The sequence below is a fragment of the Benincasa hispida genome, chromosome 5, assembly GCF_027475165.1.
Source record: "Benincasa hispida cultivar pf3 chromosome 5, pf3_genome.v1.1, whole genome shotgun sequence".
Taxonomy (NCBI): Eukaryota; Viridiplantae; Streptophyta; class Magnoliopsida; order Cucurbitales; family Cucurbitaceae; genus Benincasa; species Benincasa hispida.
This window is the reverse complement of record NC_143482.1, coordinates 19427487-19451518: the sequence shown is the minus strand read 5'-3', so window position 1 is coordinate 19451518 and position 24032 is coordinate 19427487. Positions and strand designations below refer to the sequence as shown.

The window sequence follows — 24032 nt, the reverse complement described above, 5'->3', positions numbered from 1 at the left end:
CAAAATTATGAAAAATACTTCTAAAGAAACCATAGTTTTTTCAGAATGCTTGAACTAAAATCTGAAAAAATAAATAAATGAAAAAATAACAAAGACATAGTTTATTTCACAATGTTTGAACTCTTTGTCAAACTACCTCGTAAGATATACTTCTAAAAATGAAAATATCAAATAAAATAAAATAAATAAAAAATGAAGTAAACATTGTGGTGAAATGAACCATGTTTGAACTATTTTCATAATAAATTATAAAATACTTGAAAATGAAATAAATGGTTCATTGAATACTTTAAAATGTTACCTTCTTTTTCTTGCTTTTTGTCAAATTGCACATATTATAATTTTAATTTTAATATGATTAGGATAATCCTTCCCAAAAAAACTGTCAAACAAATAAAGTCAAAGACCAACAAAACCTGCACTAAAAAAATTTAAAGGCTCAATAATTCTGAATTCACCATCGGGTAGTCTCATCTTCAAACCAAAGCAAGTCACCTCACATTTTGCAGTCAGAATCTAAAACACTCGACAACAGATTGAGGCTTGGCCAGGCTTATTAGAAGATGTTGGTTGGTTGGAACGTTGAAATGTGGTTCAGAAATTAGATTCGTTTTATCCAAATTTTAAAACCTAAGCATCTACAAAACAAAAAATAGAAGACGACTTCAGGGTCGAAATGGATTCCTAAAGCCCACGACTAGAAAAACTAATTTTCAGTCTTCAAACGACCATAGCCCTTTTGTAGAAATTATAATCTTGAGCAAGAAGCTAATATAAGTTAAAATCTTACAAAAGAAGTTTGCTTTTACAGATAACTCATCTGCTGTTGCAAGTTGCAACTTCCAAAGGAGTAAATATTCTGGCCAAACTTCAACTATGAACAGTTTTTATGCCATTTTCCTGAAGAAAACATCTCTCAATGAGAAGCTGGAACCTTGGGAATGAGTTGATGAGCCATTGTTACAGAGTGGGAATTTTCCACCTGAACCTGAAAGGTCAGACACAACTTCTGTTAGGTCTATGGCTACTTACGCCCACGTCTTACTATGTATAGTAACTTCGAATCTAGAATCAAACGATGCAGCACGATTATGTGAACTGAGTCATTTCGAGCAAAGCAATTTTCCTTTTTTTTTTTTTTTTTTTTATAAACTTCAAATATGGACTTCAATGCTATCTTAACTAATACTGTACACATGCTCATTTAAACACAACTGAAAACCATTAGGAATTTTGATGTTAAACCGAGACAAAATCCTCTCAAAAAAGTAATTCCATTTTCCATTTTTTTTTTTATGAGCATCTGTCAAGGAAGTGCACCTCTACCATTCTCATTTGAAACTAAATCTTTTACTTACATGCATGGAAATATAGTTTACCATATTTTGGAAAAAAGTATCTCACGCCATAATACCCTTTTTTTATTCAGTAATATGAAATCTTATGTGAATATAAAAGACACTCCATAGAGGAAAAATAGGACTGTACAAAGTATAGTATTGTCAGGAGAACGTTTAGAAAGTAAAAAATTAGGCCTGGATCTTTTATATGCCTTAACTAGTTAAACATAACTCAGGTTGTCAAATTGTTCTATATCAACATTGCACCGAAGATAAATGTCTTGAGTCTTGACTTAGGCTTTTGTTCCATATTTAATAGGAAAAAATATTAGCTGTTCAGAGAAAAGAAATGTAACATACCTGTTATGAACAAAAAATTAGTGCAGTAGACTGACTTGCATCTTTTACATGAAATGCCTTGTTGATACCTTGCAAACAAATCTTAAGGAAGAATTATACAGACAATCTTGCTGAAAACACTCAGAAAAATAAAGGGGGAGAGGGTTTTCAATTTTCATTCACACGAGTACTATTTTTTCTATCCCATAATGGACCAAATATAGTAATTACTACTTAATAGAATAGAAAAGAACTTTCTGATCTAAACATTGCAATAAATTTTGTGCCGAAGACTCCTCGCATGATCACATATTATGTTAGGGGCCAAACTTTCATTCATAAAAATATATAAGGTGTTTATATGATAAGTAGTAACATCCACACCTCCTTGTTCTAAGGTTCACCCTTTCCTTCTTAATTCACAAGTTTGATCAGCATTACCTAGAGTTACGTGAGACTAGCTGCCTAGCTGCCTACATCTCTTGCCGTATCATAAAATTAATAACTTTGGCTAGCCTTGCTTCCAATGGTTCTTTAGTTTCAACTAAAAGTTCTATCTTACCTCTTCCTAGAAAGATAAATTTCTGTAGATCTGTGTATAACGAAGTTTCATTTAGAATTGAAAATTAGTCATTCATCTCTAAGTATATTAGGATATCCTTTCCTTTTAAAATCTATTTCCCCAGTTGGATCTCCAATTATTGGATCTTTTCTTGAATAAGGAAAAATACTCTCTCCAAAAATAACATGGTATCAAAGCTTGCAAAAACCCTAGTTTAGCCACTGACCATCATTCACAGCCAAACCCTAACTGTCTAGCATCCAACCATCATCCACACCGGAGATGTCTTCGTTCGGCATGGCTGTTGGCATTGTTTGACCATCGTTCGTTGTGGGTCGTCTTCTTCATTAGCCAATTGTGTTGTCGTTGTCCTCTGACTACGTGTCATGTTAGTCGTTCCAATTCCCTCTCTTGCACCTCAAGCTCGTTCACGACACCTCAGCTTCTTTCGCGTTGTTGTTGCCACTTCTTTTGCATCTTAGTCGCTACTCCATTCACATCACCATCGCTGATCTGCTTGGGCGTCCCCTTCGTCACACTTGTTCCCATCGATTGCATTGCCGTTTGTTGCCTTGCTCAAGCAAATCTTCTACCAGTTGCTCTATTCAAACCTTTGGCCATATCATAGTTTTTTACAATTTTGAGTGGATTGGTTGGTGATTGAAAAATTCCTCGAACTGCCACTAGTTCACATTGAGTTGTTCGTGTCGTCTAAATCTCAACCAATCACCCATCCATCATCTCTCTCACCATGATGAATGCTACATCAATTAACAACTATCTTGCTCATCAAAATATTGTCTTTCTTTATTTATGGTGCAGTACAATAAACAAAAAATTGGTTGTAGATTCTGGAGCATCATACCACATAACTAGTGATACCAGTGTTTTTAATCCATTCAAATCCCACCCTAGTCACTCACTCGTCCAAATAGCAGATGGGTCCCTCTTACTCTCAAATTTGCTTTTGGTTCCTAAATTAGGTTTGAACTGTATTTCTAATTATTTTCCAAACTTGTGTGAATTTTCATGAGGTAGGATTCAGAAAAGGTGATTGGCAATGCTAAACAACATGATGACCTTTATCTTTTTCAAGAAAAATATCTTCCAAGTGCATCTTTCAACCCCATATGCGAGTCGTCTTCCAACTCTATCTCTGTTAGTTTCATTCCCAAGTCCTTTTCCCATTCTAGATCCGTGTTGAGTGAAAATCAAGCCACATTATGGAACTTTCGTCTTGACCATCCAAATTCTTTTGTATCTTGAAAAGTATTGTTGTTTCCTCATTTATTCATCAATAAAAATTCATTACCTACCATGCAAAATTTGCCAATACCCCAAACGTAACAAAAAATATTTATTCAAGTGTGCCCTACAAATCTTCAAACTCTTTTGCATGGATTCATAGTGATATTTGGGGGAGACACTTGTACAATACACCCAATCTCAAACCTTGAAATGGTTTTTACCCCACTTTTTCAAACTTATGAATTTTGTCCTCTTGCTTACAACATCATCAGCCAAAGTTACAATATTACCCTTAATTTTCTTTTATCCTCTGACTCTTCTCAATTTTCCTTCATTTGTAAAACGGACATTCTCCATTTTCCTTTTCTCCATCCATCGTCGGCCATCGAAACGTTGCAGAGGTGTCGTTGCTGGCCATCGGAATTTCTAATATAGTGGTGTGAAAGAGCTGAGTGAGAGAGAGGAGACCAAGAGTGACTGAGAGAGAGGATACCATGAGAGAGAGGATACCAAGATAGCAAGAGAGAGAGTGAGTGAGAGCAAGATAGCATGAGAGAGAGTGAGAGCAGGATAGCAAAAGAGTGAGAGTGAGAGAGGAGACTAAAAGTGAGAGTGAGAACGAGAAAACGAGAGAGAGGAGGGCGAGACAATGAGACAACGAGAGCAAAAGGTCTATCTGTGTGCCGGAGGTTCTATTTTGGTAATTTCATGTGAATATGATGTAAGAAAAATGTCAAAGAACCTCAATTTTGAAAAAAATTTCCCCCAATTTTAAGTCATCCATTCGCCAGACCCACATTTTGGGGCCTTCTAAAGTGCAGAATATATCAAGTGCAGGTTGGGTAATAAATTTTATTGGCGATCATACCAGGCTGACATAGACATAATTGATGATGGACAAATTATCAAGTATTTATCAATCCTTTTACTCTATGATCTCAAATTAGTTTCAAAGCAAATTCAAGTCCTCAGATAATGCTCCAGACTATTTCAATTCAACTCTTGGATCATTTCTGCCATCTAGTTAGGGGTGCAAGAAAACAAAATCCAAAAAGCAAAAAAAAAAAAAAAAAAAAAAATGTTTAAACTGACCTAAATTGTTGTCGGTTTGGGTTTAAATCATGTTGGAGTTAACGAAAACTAAATCGAAAAGAAACTGAGCTAACTGATAATGTATATATTAAAAATATAAAATATATCATATTTGGTTGAGTCGACATTAAACACATACTTGTTCTTGAGTCCGAGGCATGCAAATGCATGTTTTCGTTTTTTATATATTCTGATTTATCCCTTGCACCCATTTGTATGTTGGCCCATCCCAAAACGTATCATTCGTGCATCAATTGGCAAACCACCAGATCAAACTGACTAAATCATTTGTTCATTAGTTCAAAGCAGTTCAGTTATAAATTTGTAGTGAACCAAACTGATTACACCCGTACGTCTCATGGTATTGTTCACACTAGTTCATCCGTCCACTCAACAAAATAGAATTTCTGGAAAGAAAAATAGACATATTCTAAAGGTAGCTCGTTCTCTTATGATTGCCAATAATGTTCTTAACCTAATTTGGGGAGGAGTCATTCTTACTAGTCACTACAACCTTTCTTAGAAGCCAAATGCCTAAAGGGGTACACATATTCAAATCTCCTCGAGATAACTTCCTCCAAATTCATCCCTAACTCCAAAATCTTTCCTCAAATTACCCTCTTCAAGTTTTTGGGTGTTCCTCCATTCACAATCATTCTCCTCAATGATCCAAAATTGATCCAAAATCCATAAAGTACATTTTTTTAGGTTATTAATCACACCAAAAGGGGTAAAAATGTTCTTCAATAATGAATAGAAAAATGTACACTTTGATGGATGTTACTTTCTTTGACAATCAATTTTTTTTTTCACCAAGTCCCAAATTCAAGGAGAATGTGAGGGAATTTGAACCAATGGAAATTGAGTCTACTTATGCCACATCTCCTGTTCACATCACAAGCAAAGTCATTGCTCCCCCTCTAAATGAGCTACATATTTCTATGTCAAGCCACAATATTGTTTCTAAACCCGAAGTCCCTTCTTATGTTGAGTCTAAACAAGATTAGAGTCTTCATTCTCTTTATTTGGTTTATGACTTCAGTTTGTACTTTATTATGTATCTTCTTATGTTGAGAACTGTATGTTTTCATTAGAGCAAAATGAATAAGACTGCAAAATAAAGCAAATAACTATAAATATTATTTAATAGTAACTATAATGCTGCTTGTATTAAAAGCAACTGGCTCATTGTAGCATACCTTATGTATTTATTGCTTTAACAGGAATGAGTTTATATTCTTGTCTATAGAATTCCATTAGAAAAAAAAAAGGCTATAAATAGGTTACCTGCAGAATATATCCATGCAGCCAGTCCAATGTTTGTGGAAATGTAGTCGCTGATATATTAACTACTATCAAGCCCTGTGACCAATAATTTTTAAGCAGCATATTAACAAATGATATTGGCTAAACTTGATTACTACTCAATAGGACACACTAGACCACTAATCCTAATAAGAATTGCATCAATCTGTCCACAGAAAAATGACAACCGTTTAGCTGAGAAACAAACCTGTGATTTGAATGAGCAAAGATAGTCCTGAATGGTCTTTAAATTAGCTATAAGCTTATCTTTATCCTGAAATAAAGCAAATATCAGAAACCACAACAATAGTAAAGAATGATATAGAAGTGAGGGAAGAATGTGGAGGAGATAAATAAACACCAAAGAGAATAAGATGGAAGAAGAAGAAACAGCAGTCACCGTTGATTATTTCCATATTTGTTAATATCTTCACTGTATTTATGGTATTATATTTGCTGTATTATTTTATTTTCCTTATTTGCAATAGGTGTTTCTCATATTCAAGAAACACTCTAAAATGAATATATAAAAATATTTTTTCAACATGGTATCAAAGCACCCAACGTTGCATCTTAGCCGTCAGTCAATCACTTTTTCGCGGGACGTTGCATCTCAGCCGCCTAGTTCTTTCATTTGTTGCGGATTCTTTGGAACTCACCGGTTGTTTGCAGATTGACACTGCTAATCATCCTCATCTGAGTTGTCGATCAATGCAGTCCGCCGCCACCCGCCACCCATCATCTGGAATTCTCCCTATTTGTTGTTTCATCCTCATCTGAGTTGTCGATCAACGCAGTCTGCCGTCTGCCGCCACCCGCCACCCATCATCTGGAATTCTCCCTATTTGTTGTTTTTTGAGGTGTGTTTTTTTCTAGATCTGTTATTTGTCTCTTTGGTATATGTTTTTTCAATAATATGTCGGAAACTAAGTCATCTATTGCTATAGTCTTAGACAAATGCATCGATTCCAACAATCCCACTCTCTAAATAACCACCATTCAGCTTCATGGAGATAAATGTCTTGGTTGGTCCCAAAGTGTTCGGATATATATTCAAGGACAAGGGAAAATTTGTTACGGGAGAAAAACCCGTCCCAAACACATGGTTATGAATTGACTTGTAAATTCCATGGTTGAAGACATCAACTATAATTACATGTGTTCTCTACTACCAAAGAATTATGGGATAGTGCACTCAGATGTAGTCCGATTTGGGCAACCAATCACAAGTGTTTGAGTTAAATCCTAAATTGGGAGATATAGGACAAGGAGGTAACTCGGTATACAATACTTTCACTCCCTAAAAAAGATTTGGCAAGACCTCAATCTTTTTTATATGTGTGAAAGTCTACAATGGACCAAAAGCACTACAAGAAAACTATGGAAGATGGTCATATTTACAAATTTCTTGTTAGCCTCAATGTTGAGTTTGATGAGATTAGAGGTAGGATACTTAGAAAAACTACTCTTCCAACTATTAATGATGTTTTCTCTGAAATTCACAAGGAAAAAAGCCACATAAATGTTATGATTAGCAAAAAAAACTATTGATTCAGTTGAATGTTCTATATTGGGGATTGAAAATATTGTGATGAAGGCTTCTGATCAATCCAACAAGACACATGAAAAGTCTCGTGTCAAGTGCAACTATTGCAATAAAACTCGTCAAGTTTTTGGAAACTTCATAGAAAACTTGCAATTTGGAAAAGTTCTAAGGTGAGAGAACTTCCCATCAGCATACCTCTAGTGCCAATGTTGTTGACTCAAGCCCACTTCATAAAGAGCAAATTGATCAAATTTTGAGGTTGCTAAAAACTAATTCATCCTCTGGTAGTCCTAGTATTTCCTTAGCACAATCAGGTAATTGTCCTCATGCTCTCTCGTCTCAATTCATCTTCATGGATTATAAATTTTGGAGCCTCTAATCATATGACTAGTTCCTCTTATTTCTTTGTAGCATACTCTCATGTATATTGCAATGAAAAAAAAATTGCATTGTCATGGTAGCGTCGCCTTTATGGTAGAGAGAAACTATTCACTTGACTACGAAACTTACTTTACGTTTTGTCCTTCATGTTTCAAAATTAGCCTACAATTTATAATTTGCCAATAAAATCGCTAAAGATGCTAACTGTCGTGTTACCTTTTTTGAATCCCATTATATTTTTAAGGACCAGGACTTAGGAGAGACGATTGGGTGTGCTAAGATGCTTGATGGTCTCTACTACTTTGATGAAGTTTCAACTAGTCACAAAAAAGTTAAGAGCTTGAGTAGTGTCAGTTTTCCTTTTGTTAAAGAGAATATGATGTTTTCGCATCGTAGATTAAGGCATCCAAATTTCTTCTACTTAAAGTATTTGTTTCCAATTTTATTCAAGGGAATCAATTGATCAGGTTTTTGTTGGGAATCTTCAACCCTGCAAGAAAAACTTTATCCACAGATTCCACAAATCCCAAAGAACAGAGTTCTACTCTAGTAATTTTATTTATATACTTCTTAGGGAAATCAGTACATTCAATAAAGAAATTCTCAAGGAACAAAAAGTAAGGAACCAGACAATTACCAGCATTCCAGAGGGTTGGATCCTCTCCTCAGCAAATCTTGCTCAATTCTCCAAAAGATGTCCTCTCCCTTTTAAACCGTTCGCCCCAACAAACTCCCTGCAGATTTTTTTCTCTAATTTCCTATTTCTTCTATAATTACCTTCTTGCCCCTATGCTTGTAAGTATGTATGATTGGTGGCCTCACCTTGTCCTCAAGGTGTAATTGAGGATATTGGTGTTTCATTGTTTCATTCCATCCATGCTTTCCCATGTCGCTTCACTTTCTGGACAATTCCTCCATTTGATTAACCATTCTTCCCTCATCGTCTCAGTATTCCATCGTACTCCTCAAATTGCTTCTGGAAACATTTGTAGCTCAAAGTCATCCGATAGGTCAGGTGGTTGAATTTGCACTTGCACCCTTTGCCCGATGCACTTCTTCAGTTGTGAAACATGAAAAACCGTGTGAATTCTCGCTCCTTCAGGTAGCTTTAACCGATACGCCATTGCACCAATCCTTTCTATCACCCTGTATGGACCATAGAATCTTGGGGCAAGTTTCTCACCTCACTGTCTTGCTAACGTTCGTTGCCTATATGGTTTGAGTTTGAGGAAAACTAGATCTCCCACTTCATATTGAACCTCTCTCCTATGTTGGTCTGCATACCTCTTCATTCTTTCTTGGGCTAGCTGTAAATGTTCTTTTAAAGCCACTAAGGCCTTATCCTTTTCAACAAACTGTTGTTCCAATGTGTCGTTGGCTGTCTTCTAATCCCCATAAGAGACTAGAGGTGGAACCGGTCTTCCAAAAACAGCAGTATATGGTGTCATATTAATTGAAGAATGGAAAGTAGTACTATACCAATATTTGGCCCAAAGGATAGAGTTGTACCATTTCCTAGGTTGTTCATTACAAAAGCATCTAAGATACGTTTCCACACAATGGTTAACTCTTTCTATCTGTCCATCTGTTTGCTGGTGGAAGGTTGTACTCCTTTTCAATGTCACGTTGTGTACCCTACATAGCTTGACCCAAAAGCTACTGATGAAAATTTTGTCCCTATCTGAAACAATCGATCTGGGGAATCAATGATGGCTGACTACCTCCCAAATAAAAACCTCAACTACTCTTTTTGCTGTGAAAGGATGATTTAAAGGAATGGAAGGACCGTACTTGGATAATCAATCAACCACCACCATCAATGAGTCCATTCCATAAGATTTAGGAAACCCTTCTATGAAGTCCATAGATATCTTCCCACACCCTATCTGATATGGGTAATGGTTGAAGTAACCCCGCGGGGACTAAGGCCTCAGACTTATTTTTTTGGCAGATCAAACATTCAGACACGTATTTCTTAACATCTTCTTTCATACCTTTCCAATAGAGCTCCCCTGACAGTCATTTATATGTTCGTAAGTAGCCCGAATGTCCTCCCAATTCCGAATCATGGAAGGTTGATAACAAGGTTGGTATATAAGCTGAAGTTCTCGACATGAGCAGCCTCCCTTTATAGAACAAAATCCTGTGACAAGGAGAACTTTTTTACACTCAAGGGGTCCTTTTCTAGTTGATCTTGAATTCCTTGTAGTTCCTCGTTCTTACTTCCCGTGCACAACTTGAACATCAATCAGAAAGGGATCCATTAAAGTGGTCAATTCCGTTGTTACAAGAAAGCGTTGCATCAACTTGAACATCAATCAGAAAGAGATCCATTAAAGTGGTCAATTCCGTTGTTACAAGAAAGCAAGATAGTGCATCTGCTGCTTTATTATTCAGTCCCGACTGATAGATGATCTCAAAATCATAGCCTAGTAGTTTGGTTAACCACCTTTGGTACTGGGGTTGTATTTCCCTTTGTTCTAGTAAGAACTTGAGTTCTTTTTTATCAGAAAACATGGTGAATTTACGTTCAAGTAGATATGGCCTCCATTTCTGGACTAAGAGAACCACTGCCATTAGTTCCCGTTCATAGATGGACTTCCCATTCACGCATGCTGACAGCGCTTGGCTAAAATACGCTATACGTCGATTTTCTTGCATAAGTACAGCACCCAACCCCAAGCCAAAAGCATCTCTCTATGGTGAATGGTAGCTCAAAATTTGGTAGGGCTAAAACAGGTAATGTCATCATTGCTTGCTTGAGATCCTCGAATGATTTTGTGGCCTCCTCGGTCCATTTGAAGGCATCTTTTTGCAGCAATCTTGTTAATGGTGCTGCCACACCTCCATAGTCTTTTACAAATCTCCGATAGTAGCCGGTAAGGCCCAGAAATCCCCTCAATTTAGTGATATTTCTTGGAATAGGCCACTGTCGCATAGCTCGAATCTTCTCCCCATCTGCTTCTACCCCTCGACTAAGACCCAATGGCCTAAATACTGGATCCTCCGCTGTCCCAATTGACATTTCTTCCGGTTGGCGTGTAGTTGATTATCTCGCAAGACATTCATCACCATTCCTAAGTGTTTGTTATGGGTGTCTTCGTCAGGACTAGAAACCAAAATATCATAAAAAAGAACAGCACACACCTTCTCAAAAACAGCCGGAAGATCTGATTCACCGAGGCTTGGAACGTGGATAGGGCGTTGGTCAACCCAAACAACATTACTACGAATTCGTAGTGCCCTTCATGACTTCAGAAAGTTGTTTTTTCCACAACTGGTTCGTGCATTCTTATCTAATGGTAGCCCAATTTCAAGTCCAATTTGGAGAATATCACAAACCCATGGAATTCATCCAATAGTTCTTCAATCATGGGAATTGGAAATTTATCCGCTATCGTGATTTGATTGAGGCGTCGATAATCCACACAAAACCTCCATCCCCCATCCCTTTTTTTTAACTAACAGAATTGGGCTTAAGTAACGGCTATGGCTGGGGATATAGAGTCTCCCAAATTCTCATCTCCCAAATTCAGCCACTTCAACTTGCTCTTTTGCATGAGATTTCTTTCCTTTGATTGATATAAAGTCATCAGATCTGCCTTCAGAGAAATTCTTACATTTTCTTCCACAGAGAAATCCACATAACAGCTTGCAGGCCTCTTCTTTTAATTTCTTTCAATAAAGAATCTTCCTTAATTTTCTGGATTTTCTCATAATCTGCTATCCATCTTTTTAGGGACTGTTCTAGTAGAAAGAGAAATAAACCCAGCCCACCCTTGCTGACCCACTACTTCCAAAGATCTTTCAATCACCCGACAGCACTCCTTTCAATCACCCTTGCTGTCCCACTACTTCCAAAGACTGGACCATGTAAAATGCCCATTTGTTCGAAAAGCTTCGAAAAACTTGTAATTATTCTCTCGGACTTATTAGTTTGAATTGGAGCCCTTTATATCTTGTTAGGTCTTTAGGCATTATTTTGGGTTCAGCTATTTGGGTGTTAGTATTGTTTTTTCATTTATTCTCAATGAAAACAAGGTTTCTACTAGAAAAATAGCGAACATCTCAAACTTGTTAAATGGAAAGCTAACGAGGCCATAAAGGACTGCAGAGCTCGGAAGGAGGAAATTATATTTAAGATTGATTTGAGAAAATATGTGACCATGTGGATGGGGGCTTTCTTGACAAGGTTTTGAGTTTTGATGAAAAAAGGCTTCGGGCTCAAGTGGGGATCAAGGATTTGGACCCGCATAAGGACAGTTAAGTATTCCATCATTGTCGACGGCAAACTAAGGGGTTGAATTTGAACTTTAAGAGGTATTAGATAAGGTGATCATCTCTCCCCCCTTCTCTACCACCAATACTATTGGGGTGGACATTCTAGGCAAAATTATCTCAAAAGGAGTGGGGGTAACATTCTCCGAGACAATCGAGGAGGGAAGGATGGCAATTTCTCATCTATAGTTTGCACACTATACAATTTGGTTTTGTTGTAGAAAAGAGGAGTCCTTTTTCCATCTAGATCATATTTTTAGCATCTTTAATAGATGCAAGTGCCTTGTTTATTGGTTTTTTAGATAAAAGACACAACTTTCATTAAGAAAAATTTAAAGAATATGCCGGTTATAGAAAATAAATAAAAGAATAAAAAACCACGAAGATTCCAAATCAAAATCCCAAAGAAGGGACTCAAGCAAAATAACACCTAACGGATATCATTTCATCAGTTAAATATCTATGACGAATGAAGCTATCAAGGTTGTTGCTTTGTTGCATTCTTCGCAAGACAGAAATTGAGGGCCTTGATCATATCCTCTAGAGTTGTGTTCTTGCTCGTGTTATTTGAGGTTGTTTCTTCAAGGTATTCGGCTTTAGCCTCATTAGCTCTCAGGACTGTTAGGAGACAATTGTCGAGTTTCTCCTCCATCCACCTTTTTGTGAAGAGCAATTTTTTGTAGCAGACTGTGGCGTATAATTACTTGCTAGGTCTTTATTTTACTTGACTGTAGCCCCTTCTAGTAGTCTGGCTCTGTTTTTGTGGGCTTCACTACTTTTGTGTGCCAACGTATTCTTTCATTTCTTTTGAAAGACCACCTTTTTCTTTTAGAAAAAGAAAGAATAGATAAGAAATTCTTTCATGGATGCTACCAATGATGACTTTTCATCAAGAAAAAAGAAGAATGGATAAGAAATTCTCTCATGGATGCTACCAATGATGACTTTTCATCGACTCTACATTATAAATAACTTTATTTGTAGATATTTCCAAAATGTTTATATGACACAACCACCTAATATTGTTCTTCAGGAGAAGAATGAGAAATTTTGCGTCTTCAAAAATGTGTATGTGGATTGAAATTAAATATTGTCCAAAAGCATTGTTGGAAAATTAATTTAGTCAAGCACGGAGAGATTTGAAAATTAATTTAGTCAAGCACGGAGAGATTTGGAAGTAAGAAGGGTAGTCTGATCACTTAATTCCCTATCAAAAGTCTGAGGGTGGTATTATTTTGTTAATCTACTTATGTTCACCACATTGTCATCACTAGGATGATACTATATTTGGTACTTCATCTCCCAAAACTTTTCTTCATAGTCAATTTCATGCAAACAAATTGTGGATGTTAAAAGACTTATCAAACATTGGAGGTAATAAGAAGCAAGAAATGGATTTTTTGCCACAAAGGAAGGATGTGCTTGACCTATCTTCTAAGACTGAGAAAATTGGGGGCTAAGCCATGCAATACTCCAATAAGGTCTAATGTGCAACTCATGAAAGATGGAGAATTATTTGAAGATCCTTAGAGGCGTAGAAGATCGGTTGGAAAGTTGAATTATCCAAAAGTGATAAAACCAGATATGGTTTATTTAAGAAAGCATTGTGATTTGGAACATACTAGAGTAAGAAACAGAAAAAAGAACAAACCACGAATACCAACCATTTTCCTCGATTTCAGCTAGCTGAGCATGCCATAAATTGTACTTTCAAAGATGCCTATATCTCAATTTATATCCAAATATGACATTCTTTTTTATAAGGATAAATCTACTGTTTGAAATTTGAAACCAAGTACCGTTACATTCAAATCCAAATTAAGCACAAAATTTCTAATCAGAAAAGTCCCATATAATTTTATGTTCCCAATTGCCGAAGTGAACGTAGCTCAACGGTACTTGGCATGTACTACTTCCCTTGAGGTTAGATGTTCAAATCCCCATACCATACCCTCAGTTGTACTAAAAAAAATAGTATTTAAAAAGAAATTATGTTCCTGATTGGAGCATTGAATAAATAGGGTAACACATATTACCTGGAGAGGACATTTGTCACTAAATGTTCGGGGGCAGACCCATTCCTCTAGTAATGCCTGAACAAAAAAAGTGCATAAATTACAACTAAAACTTAAGAGAGGCTATACACAAAGATCAAACACATGAGAAAATGTAAACTAAGTTTGGCCCAATTTATTGTTCCTCTCCACTTCATGCTTTTTGCAGAATGTTGCTCACCGCAAACTTGTCTTCCTCTTTTTTTTTTTTTTTTCTTTTTGTTAACAAGAAACCACACTTTTCCCTCTTCAACTTTGTTGGATAACAGATATTGTTCTTACTTATTTAGTTTTTTAATGTTAAACCTACGTCCTTTATCTATTTCAAAGAATAAATATATACAATAGTTCCTACCCAGAATATATACCCATATAGTTTTTATAAAAATGTATTCCTGACATGAACAAAGTTCTACGTTTTTAGAAACTAACATGCTGCCATGGCCATGTCATGTATGTCCGTGTCATGCTATATTTGAGTCCATGCTTTATTATCCATGCTTTATTAGTTTTTTTTTTTTTTTTGGCAAATTAAAACATAATATATATAAAAATACAAACCTTGTGATCAAATTCAGCCATTTTTAGGACTATGGGTATGATTATTGGCTCAGCACCAGACTTATCTTTCTTGACAGAAGCAGATCTACTCGTCTCCTCTTTGTTGTGACTTTCATCTGAATAGCATCATAAAATGCAAAATAGTTTACTCGGGAACCCAATCTAAATTGATCATTAAATATGAACACTTGGTTAACATTCCTCAATTCTATGAGGCTAGACAAAATAATGAACACATAAGCATAAAATGCAGAGTTCAAATCAACCTGTAATTCCAGAGCCATTTCCTGCTATACCCACAGCTTCTAGAGAGTCCAACCCTTCATTCTCTTGGTTGGTGTGCATGCATTCTTTCGAATGAGAACACCTAATGCCGGTGCCAGTCCCATTTTTATTTTGACAAACTAGAGAACTGCTCTCCATTTGTTTTGAACTTTTATCATCTGATGTTGCTGATAAAGGATTTTCTTCAATGCCTTTTGCTGAAATATTAGCTGACGACTTACTTTCATCATCCATCAAATATATACTGGGATCCAAATGTATACCCTAAATTTTTTATAGAGAAAACCAAGTTCATATCAAAAAGACTATTCCCCGAAGATAATGTTAGAGAAAAGAAGTAGAAAAAGAAACTATGTTATCCAAGTGAAACCCAATTCATTAAAGAAATAACGTGTTTATTTTTTTTATTTATTAACTACATGACTTACTATTTCATCAGTTAAATATCATGACAAATGAAACAACTGCATGCATGATGCTTGAGAAAAATTTGTACACCTCACTCTTTTTTTCCTCTCTCTCTTTTGTATGTGTGCGCACACTAAGAAACAAACTTAGCTTCAACAGACAATTGTAAGAGGGAGACTAGGGTCACAACCAAGAAATGGTTTAATTATGAACATGGCCTATCTGGTTTGGAAAAAGTTAGAACTTAGTCCCTATGGTTTTAAAAGTTAGAATATAGTCCCTATAGTTTTAAAAGTTAGAATTTAGTTCTTATGGTTTGATAAAACGGTTTGACAAAATCGAGAATTATGTATGAGGATTTTATCAAACCACATAGACTAGATTCTAATTATAAATCATAGTAATTAGATATTTGATCCCTTGCTAGATACTATGTTTTTTGTGGGCTTCGATTTCGAAGACTTTTTCTAACTATTCAATTAGTGATATCTTGTATAGTTGGAATCCCTTCTTCTAGAAGGAGCTCCCTTTTTGTGGACCTGGTTATATAATATATATATATATATATATATAAATAAAATAAAATAAAATAATACAATAGGAACTAAATTCTAACTTTTTCTCTATACCAAATTTCCAAGTTAACCTAAAGAAAACCTACCAAATAACTTCTTTATTAAAAAATGAAGATATTGCGAGAAGTTCACAAATTGAATTAGTTCAAAATACACTTAAGTTCTCATGACTTCTTTCCTCATTCTAAGAAGTTCACAATTTGCCAGTAAACTGTTGATACTATGATTTGAGATGAGAGAAGTACAGATAAATAAATACGCCACGACCCTCCCCCTTTTAGAATGCAAGCTTAAACATTCTCAAATGGAACTTTCTAAACCATTTGAATTAGAAGTCTTAGTTCTCCTTTTCCAAGGCAAGATTCACCTCGATTATTATAGGCTTTCCATCTTTCATAGCCTTCTTTAAATCACCAGCCAAACCTATACAGAAAATACCGGGTAACAGAAGCCATGAATTAACAGGATAGCAACAAACTTAACTGAAGGGATGACTGACCTTTACGAACAATTCTGCATTCTCTACAGAATTCAGTAATTAACTCCTCTGGAGAGCTAAAATCTCGTGCCCATACAGGAGTAGATGTTAATGGAGCACTGAAATATTTAAGGGGGAAAGAGAAGGCATTTCAATAAGGATCACAAAACACAGAAGCGTAGCTAAAAATAGAATGCATGTGTAGACCACTAATATCAAAATAATTAAACAAAAGAGAGGATTCTGTTTTTTCTTATATCCCCACCCCAGGAAGATATTAACAAACTGAGAGAGAAATGAAGCTGGGAAAAAGAAAAGACAAATTATGATTCTTATTAACACCCCGCCCAGTGTCACGGTCATGCTTGTCCAGGGCCTGTTGCCCATGGCCGCATGCCCGATCCAACCCCCTTCTAGCATACTTTCATATCTTGTATTGTATTAGCTTAGTTAGCTTGTTTTCTTTACATTTTCATTGTAAGTGACCACTCGCCCTTTTGCATATGCAAGGGTGCCAGTTGGCTTTTTGTTCAGAATGCACTATATGGGGATAAGACTAATCATCACTTCCCCATACCCGGAGTAGTACTCTATAAAGCTGTTGTTGTTGCTTAATTGTTTTCTAGCCTACTACAATCTTTCTTTCGTTATTCACACTCACAAAAACTGCTTACGAAAACCTTTTCTCCAAACCCGTTTTCTAAAACCGTTTTCCCTAAAATGGGGGTGGAGGTTGCGAGAGGCACTCGGTGTGCCACCGGCAGTCCGTATTCGAGTTGGCTGGCTTGTTCGTGAGCGGGAACAAGTGCCGCACAATCGCTAAGAGAAGCTTCCAAAAGAGCGATTGTGACACCCAGCATACACTCTCTCCTTTCCCACTTTTACAGAGTTAAGGCAAAAATTCATTTCAATTCTGCTTTTGATTAAGTGATAGTCAAAAATGGATTTGCAAAATCTGAAGCATTGAAAATAAATTCATTTCAATTCGGTAAATCTAAATCATGAGTCCTGATGGTTACACGGTTGAATTTTCAAGAAATTATGAAAAAGTCAGCATTGTTAAGGATCTTTCATGAATTCTATGAAAATGATGATTTAAATGCATCAATCGAGGTGAAGAAAAAGGTAGAGGGGTGAAAGATTTTAGGTCAACTAATTTGGTATGTTAGGTTAACTAATTTGGTACCTAGTAATTATAAGATATTAGCTAAAGTATTAGCTGAAATAGACAGGGAAATTATCCCTTCTACTGTTCCATTGAACCAAAATGCTTTTATCAAATGAAGAATGATCATCAATCCAGTTATAGTGGCTGATGAAGCTATGGAAGATTATAGCAGCAGTAAGAAGCTAGATTGGTCGCTTAAATTAAATCTTGAGAAGAGGAGTGGTTGTGGATTAGGATTTCTTATTGGAAATCTCAAGGAAGAAAGGTTTTAAGGTAAAGTGGCGGAGATGGATAAAAGGTTGAATTCATGACACCAAATTTTCGTTGTTTCCTCTATGATAGACCACATGGGCGAATTTCTTCTTGACTATTAGTGATGTGTTGAGTAGATTGCAAGAAAATGGCCTTTCTAATGGTGATTTTGAGGGACCTTCTTGATGGGATAAGGTATTGTTTATGTCGCTCATCTTCATTTGAAGATAATACATTAATTTTCAGTCGAGATAATGATTTTATGATTGAAAATTTACTGCATATTCAGGAACTTGTTCAGATAAGGTGTCTTTGGTAACAATTATCCTTTTAAATCAAGTTAGAATATTTATGATGCTGAAAAGGCTAGGGTATCTCAGCTCTCGAGAATTGAGAAGGTTGGAATTGTAATGATCTTGAGAGGAACCTTAAATAATGCTTCCATTAGTACTTCTGTGCAACTTTCCACAATTTGAATAAAAAGTTTGGTTCCTTTAAAAAGAGAAAACAAAAGTTAAATTACAAGTTTAGCCACTAAAACTTTCAAGTTTGTGTCTATTTGGTCTATGAAATTGAGTCTGATTTTAATTTAAGAAGTATGTGAGAATAAACCTTAACTACACGCACAAAACTATGGGCCTACAGCTAGGCTAGTTATCTCATGCTTGACAAAAATACCCACTCTTTACAGAAGGACCATTGAATATCGCATCTATTCTATACTGCTTAAACCCTTAAGATGATAATATTTTGTTTTATAAAAAGAAGAAAAATAAATTAAGGACATACTCTGTTGATGTGCGTAGTAATTCATATACCATATCTGTCTGCAGATGTAAAAGATTGTTAGTATTAGGCAGTAATATAAAGGGTTAGCACATACTAGGTCTCAAGAGATGGAACAAGGGGAAATTAAAATAGATATATTTTTCTAGCAGGACCTGTAAGACATTTGGCAGGTTAAGTCTCTGTGCAAGTTGGGTGGCAATGGTTGACTTTCCAACACAGGCAGTTCCACATACAAGAATCACCAATGGGACCCTTTGATGGTGAAATCTAGAAAAGATGAGACAGAACTTAGCAGCATATGGGAGAAGCATGAACTGCCATCGTGGATTGCACCATATACGTTGGGAAGATGAGACAAGAATCCTAGTAAACTGACCTAAGAAACCCTTGATTGCAGACCCATAGCACAAATACTTAGTTCAACTTAAAGGAAAAGTTAAATGAAAATTACCTTCAAGTCAAGAACCCAAGTTTCTACTCCAAAGACCAAAACACTCCACAAAGTTTGGAGATCAATTAACCTTTGAATGTTTCTAAGGCATGCAAATTCTAAGCTATGCACAAGAATTGTAAATGCAGTTCAATACACAAAACAACTGACGAAGGTCTTACACGATCCAATTCATTAAAATTATCATACTTGACTAAAGTTGTGTTTACAGTGATGGCTATTTATAGCTTCCATTCAGGGTCTCTCATAAAAGAAAAAGAAATCTCTAATTACCGACATGGAAATATTGTGGCTTGATTTTCATGCCTCCATGATCAATGTGAGTTGGGCGCTTTTATGATCACATCAACATCAAAACTATGGATTTAGTTCCTTTATCCCTTAGGATCCAAGCTTCACACCAACATCCATAACCTATGGAGCACAGACACAGATACAAGTACGAGATATGGACACAATAGGATAAGACACTATGCCAATTTCTAAAGAACTAGGATATGGATATGTCGAGGATACGTTTTTTTTAAGAAAAAATCAGGAAATATTTAATAGTTACTTTATCCCTTAGGATCCAAGCTTCACACTGACATCCATAACCTATGAAGCACAAACACAGATACGGGTATGAGACATGGATACGACTGGATACTGCACTACATCAATTTCTAAGAAACTAGGATATGGATACGTCGATGATACGTTTTCTTTAAAAAGAAAAATTCAGGAAATATGTAAATTTATCCTAAATGCAATCCACTTAAAAGCATAAAATGTCAAGTTAATGACAATAATACAAAATACAAAAAAAACAATGATATACAATACAAAAGGCAACATCAAAGATATTGAAATACAATAGTCAATAAAATACAATCAAACAGGTTGGTGGTACACCGAAGTTAGACCAATTAGAGAAGAAGAAGATTAGAGGGAAAAGTGTGAAAATAAACGAAGAACTTCGTTGAATTGTTAAAGATAATCAAGTGGGTTATTTTTTGCGTGACTTTGTGGGGACTCAGGCATGAACATAAAGATTATATGATTCTAGGGTTTAAATTTTTATTTTCTCCCTTTTAGTTCTAGAAAAAAAAAGGGATACGCCAAATCACTTGTCTTTTTTTAGGGAAAAAAAAAAACATAACTTTTCATTGATAGTACGCCAAATCGCTTATGGGGTGTTTGAGGTAAGGAGTGGTGAGGAGTAAGGAGTTATGAAGTCTAGGGAGTTGTGAATTCATGGGGCCTACAGTGTAAGGAGTGGATAAGATATAAAATTGACGTATTTTAGTAGTGGGATCCACTAACTCCTTGGACCAAACAAGGGGTGGAGTTCATAAATTCCGACTTCTCTACTCCTAGTTCTCAACTCCTTGGGTCAAACACACCCTTATAGAGATGTATCTAGGAAGTATCTGGGAGTATTGGTATCTGATACGTATCCGATACAGGTTCTCCGCCTCACATGAAGTATTTGTGCTTCATAGTCCATAACAAATATTCATGGGAGAGACATCCATAACAAACATCCATAACCAATATTCTCACTAACAGAAATAACAGAAATAAATAAGACTACCATTAGTAGATGAAAGAAAAAAACTCTTTATACAGTGCTTGCCATCATATGATCTGAAACTCCATAAAATATGATACTGCATTTTCATGCCACAGCAACTGAAAGTGAGAATTGTGGATGGAAGTTATGGGGAAGACAGAGAGACAAGGAGAAGGAAGCATGCATTCTGTGATAAAAAGAAAGAGAAGTTCCCGCTCCAGTAAATGTACAAACCTCGTCATCATTTTATACCGATTTATGTACTCTTCCCCATATCCACGCCGCTCCATGAGCTGCATATGGTGCCCTAAAAGAAAGTTAGCTATAGCTACAGATCATGAAAAGAATAAATATTTCATCAGCTTTGTATTTCCCGGCAACATTGTTGAAGTTGTACAATAATAAGTGAATGCAAAATTCAGTTGGTATAGAAGCAAAACATTCAACTGAGATCATATACCTTGAAAATATTAGCTTCCAAATCAGATTGTGAGCTACAGAAATAAATAAATAAATAAATAAATATACAATAAAAAAAAAAAAAGGTAATATTCATTCTCCTTTGAACAAGAGGCGCATAAAATAACATAGGGGGAGAAGATAGGAATATGTCTCACACATCTAAAAGGCTATTATCCACAAGCAGCTTCTTGAGTTCCAATGCAATTTTAATAGCAACATGATTTGGAATCTGAAATTAGAAGAGTTAAAATTAATATATGATGAGGATTCAAACCAACCTGTGTAGAAAACACCGACATTACCTTTGCTTCCCAAGCAGAGACTAAAGCAAAAAGACGAGAAATTTTACTCTTAACAACGGGGAAACACTTCTACTAAGACATATTAAGCAATAACTGGGCAAAAGACGAAGCATAAAAAATAATACAAGAAAAAATACATCAATAAATCAAAAGGGTTGTTGATGAGCTCGGTGCCAACAAAGATTCTTAGGCCAAAACTCTTTAAAAATTGGATGCAGTTGTACCTTGGTCACTGTCAGCATCCTGCTGAGCAAAAACCGCGACAAGACATAATAGTGATCCGCGTTATCTCCCAACCACACCTTCACCTGCCAGAAACAAACCCAAGCGACCACATGCAATAAAAAATTAATAGAAATTTAAAAAATAAAAATAAAAAAACAAGACCAACGAAGCAGAATTCCTCGGTAAATTTGTAACAAAGAAATCAAGAGGGAACGTGAAATCAGACCGAAATTGAGCCAATTCTTACATCACATCAGTGCATCAGCAAAGAATTGAATGGAAGAACAAAATTTACCTTGACAAAATCGTACTTGGAGGAGGTGTTACGAGAGGGCAATCTGGCAACGGGGAAAGCCGGCCAATCTTTGGGATTATCATTGGGTTGAGAAGAGTTACCGGCGTCGGTGATTGCTTCATCATCGGCGGTGCCGGTGCCGGTGCCAGTGGTGTTGATCTCGGGGTTTGGCATTGGCACAGAGACGGCACTCCCCTCGTCCTTCACTTTCCTCATCTTCCTTTTGCGTGTGTTAGCTTTCTATTTCGATTCCAATTCCCCAAAAATCGGGCTATTTATACCATTCTTCAGCTCATTGCCACGTGGCATCCTAAATCTTAGTCAATAAAGCGTTCCACCGCTCTCGCTCAATGATTTAAATATCGTCTATACGTGGTTATGTGTCCTTGATTCGAAGTTTAAAAAACTGGATTGCTCGTTAATACACATATAAATATTAATGGTAAGATCTCTTGGGAGAAAAAAACTTAATTATTAATTTAGATAAATTTTTTTATAAATTATTTGATTCACACGAATATTTGTTTATATCGATATTTTATCAATATATTCGTAGAACTGAAATCTCAATATTAATATCGATATCAATATTTTAATCTTTATTCTCGCACTAGATAAAATAATAATAGATACATAGAAATTTGATATATCTAATAATTGCTCTTGTTTGTTGGTTATCGCTAACGACAGTATCTCATACTCACTTTTGTTATCACTTCTGTCTTTCGCCCAATTCTCTTTTCCAAACTTGATTCCTTCATTTTCCAAATACTACAAAATTGTGCTTCATACCTCACTCGCACTTGCACTCAACTCTTGCTCTCAATACCATTAATATCACGTTTGCTCTTACTAATCAGCTCACTTTTACTTTTGTTAGTCGGCTCATTCTCCTCTTTTTTAAACTTGATTCTTTTTTTTTAATTATTGTACTTGTTTAAGAGCAATCGTTCGTGAATAGATATTGAGGGTGACTAATAAGTGAAATCTTGTTATTGATCTCCATGATCTAAACTCAACCACGCCCTTCTGGGACAAGGTTTTAAAACCTTTTTTTGAAAGTTGATTCTTCTTGGAGGAAGAAAAAACAAGGTTTTAAAACTTGGCTATACTTGAAAGAGAAAGAATTGTTGGCTTGAGAGGCAATCTAGTTCTTAGGCCCTCTATGGTAACTTTTTTGTTTTTTGTTTTTGTTTCTAAAAATTAAACCTATGGAGACTATTCCCACATCTAAATTTCTTCCTTTGTTATCTACTTTTCACCAATGATTTAAAAAACCAAGCCAAGTTTTGAAAACTAAAAAAAGTTGTTTTCAAAAAGTTGTTTTTATTTTTGGAATTTAACTAAGAATTCAACTATCGTACTTAGGAAGGATGCAAATTATTGTAGGAAATGTAGATGAAATAGGCTCATTTTTCAAAAACAAAAACAAAAAAACCAAATGGTTACCAAACGGAGTCTTAGATTTTATGTTTTTTATTTTTATTTTTCATCATATTTGGTTCTTAAGTAATTAATTCAACTGTAACAATGAATTTCATCACAATAAACTTCATTTTTATTTTCAATTCCATAATGAGTTGATGACCCATGTACATTAGTGTTTAATCTAAGCATAATCATCATGGTGGAAATTTTCTATTGAAATCTCATTTTGAAATTTCGATGACCTCGAAATTTTGGTATAGGAGAATTTCGTTTTCCCTCATTTTGACAAAATTTCGAGAATATTTCAAGAATATTTTGATTTCTTTTTAGGAATTAATTAGTTGTGTTAGCTTAGTTTCATTTTTTCAGTTTTATGGTCTAAATTACATGTAATTGTATAATTTCACATGTTGATGCGTTAATAACATGCGATGGATTGATAAGACTATTGTGGTTTAACACTTAGTTCTATCTAGTTGAACCCAAGTGCAAATTCAACCAGAGTCCTCGTGAGTCCAGGGTTAGACACAGGGATTGCTTGCTAACATGCGGTGTGTTAGGAATGGTGTCCTAAATCTCCTTATAATCACGTAGTTTGTAAACTTTGTATAACCATATTGTTGTTAATAAAATAAGTCTTATTTTATAAGCAT

The 24032-nt window shown here is 35.6% G+C and overlaps 1 protein-coding gene and 1 long non-coding RNA gene across 3 annotated transcripts; both read right to left on the bottom strand.

Annotated features, from left to right (window-relative positions):
• Nucleotides 1-553: 553 nt before the first annotated feature.
• On the bottom strand, nucleotides 554-4568 carry LOC150035952 (uncharacterized). Its single transcript, XR_016529692.1, has 2 exons — nucleotides 1701-4568; nucleotides 554-988 (listed from the first exon to the last, which is right to left on the bottom strand). It is a non-coding gene; the product is annotated as an uncharacterized LOC150035952 (long non-coding RNA).
• Nucleotides 4569-5791: 1223 nt separating this feature from the next.
• LOC120078587 (P-loop containing nucleoside triphosphate hydrolases superfamily protein) lies at nucleotides 5792-22344 on the bottom strand. Of its 2 annotated transcripts, XM_090313839.1 has the most exons (14): nucleotides 21952-22344; nucleotides 21656-21739; nucleotides 21285-21358; nucleotides 21128-21161; nucleotides 20902-20960; nucleotides 18814-18928; nucleotides 18662-18699; nucleotides 16474-16571; nucleotides 16342-16397; nucleotides 14973-15255; nucleotides 14707-14822; nucleotides 14128-14184; nucleotides 6095-6160; nucleotides 5792-5943 (listed from the first exon to the last, which is right to left on the bottom strand). In XM_090313839.1, exons 1-14 carry the CDS (start codon nucleotides 22165-22167, stop codon nucleotides 5854-5856), a joined length of 1386 nt encoding a protein of 461 aa, XP_090169965.1. In that variant the 5' UTR covers nucleotides 22168-22344; the 3' UTR covers nucleotides 5792-5853. The 2 variants fall into 2 exon arrangements, with proteins under 2 accessions (XP_090169965.1, XP_090169966.1); XM_090313840.1 differs by lacking the exons at nucleotides 18662-18699; nucleotides 18814-18928 and having other exon boundaries at nucleotides 21952-22209.
• Nucleotides 22345-24032: the final 1688 nt, after the last annotated feature.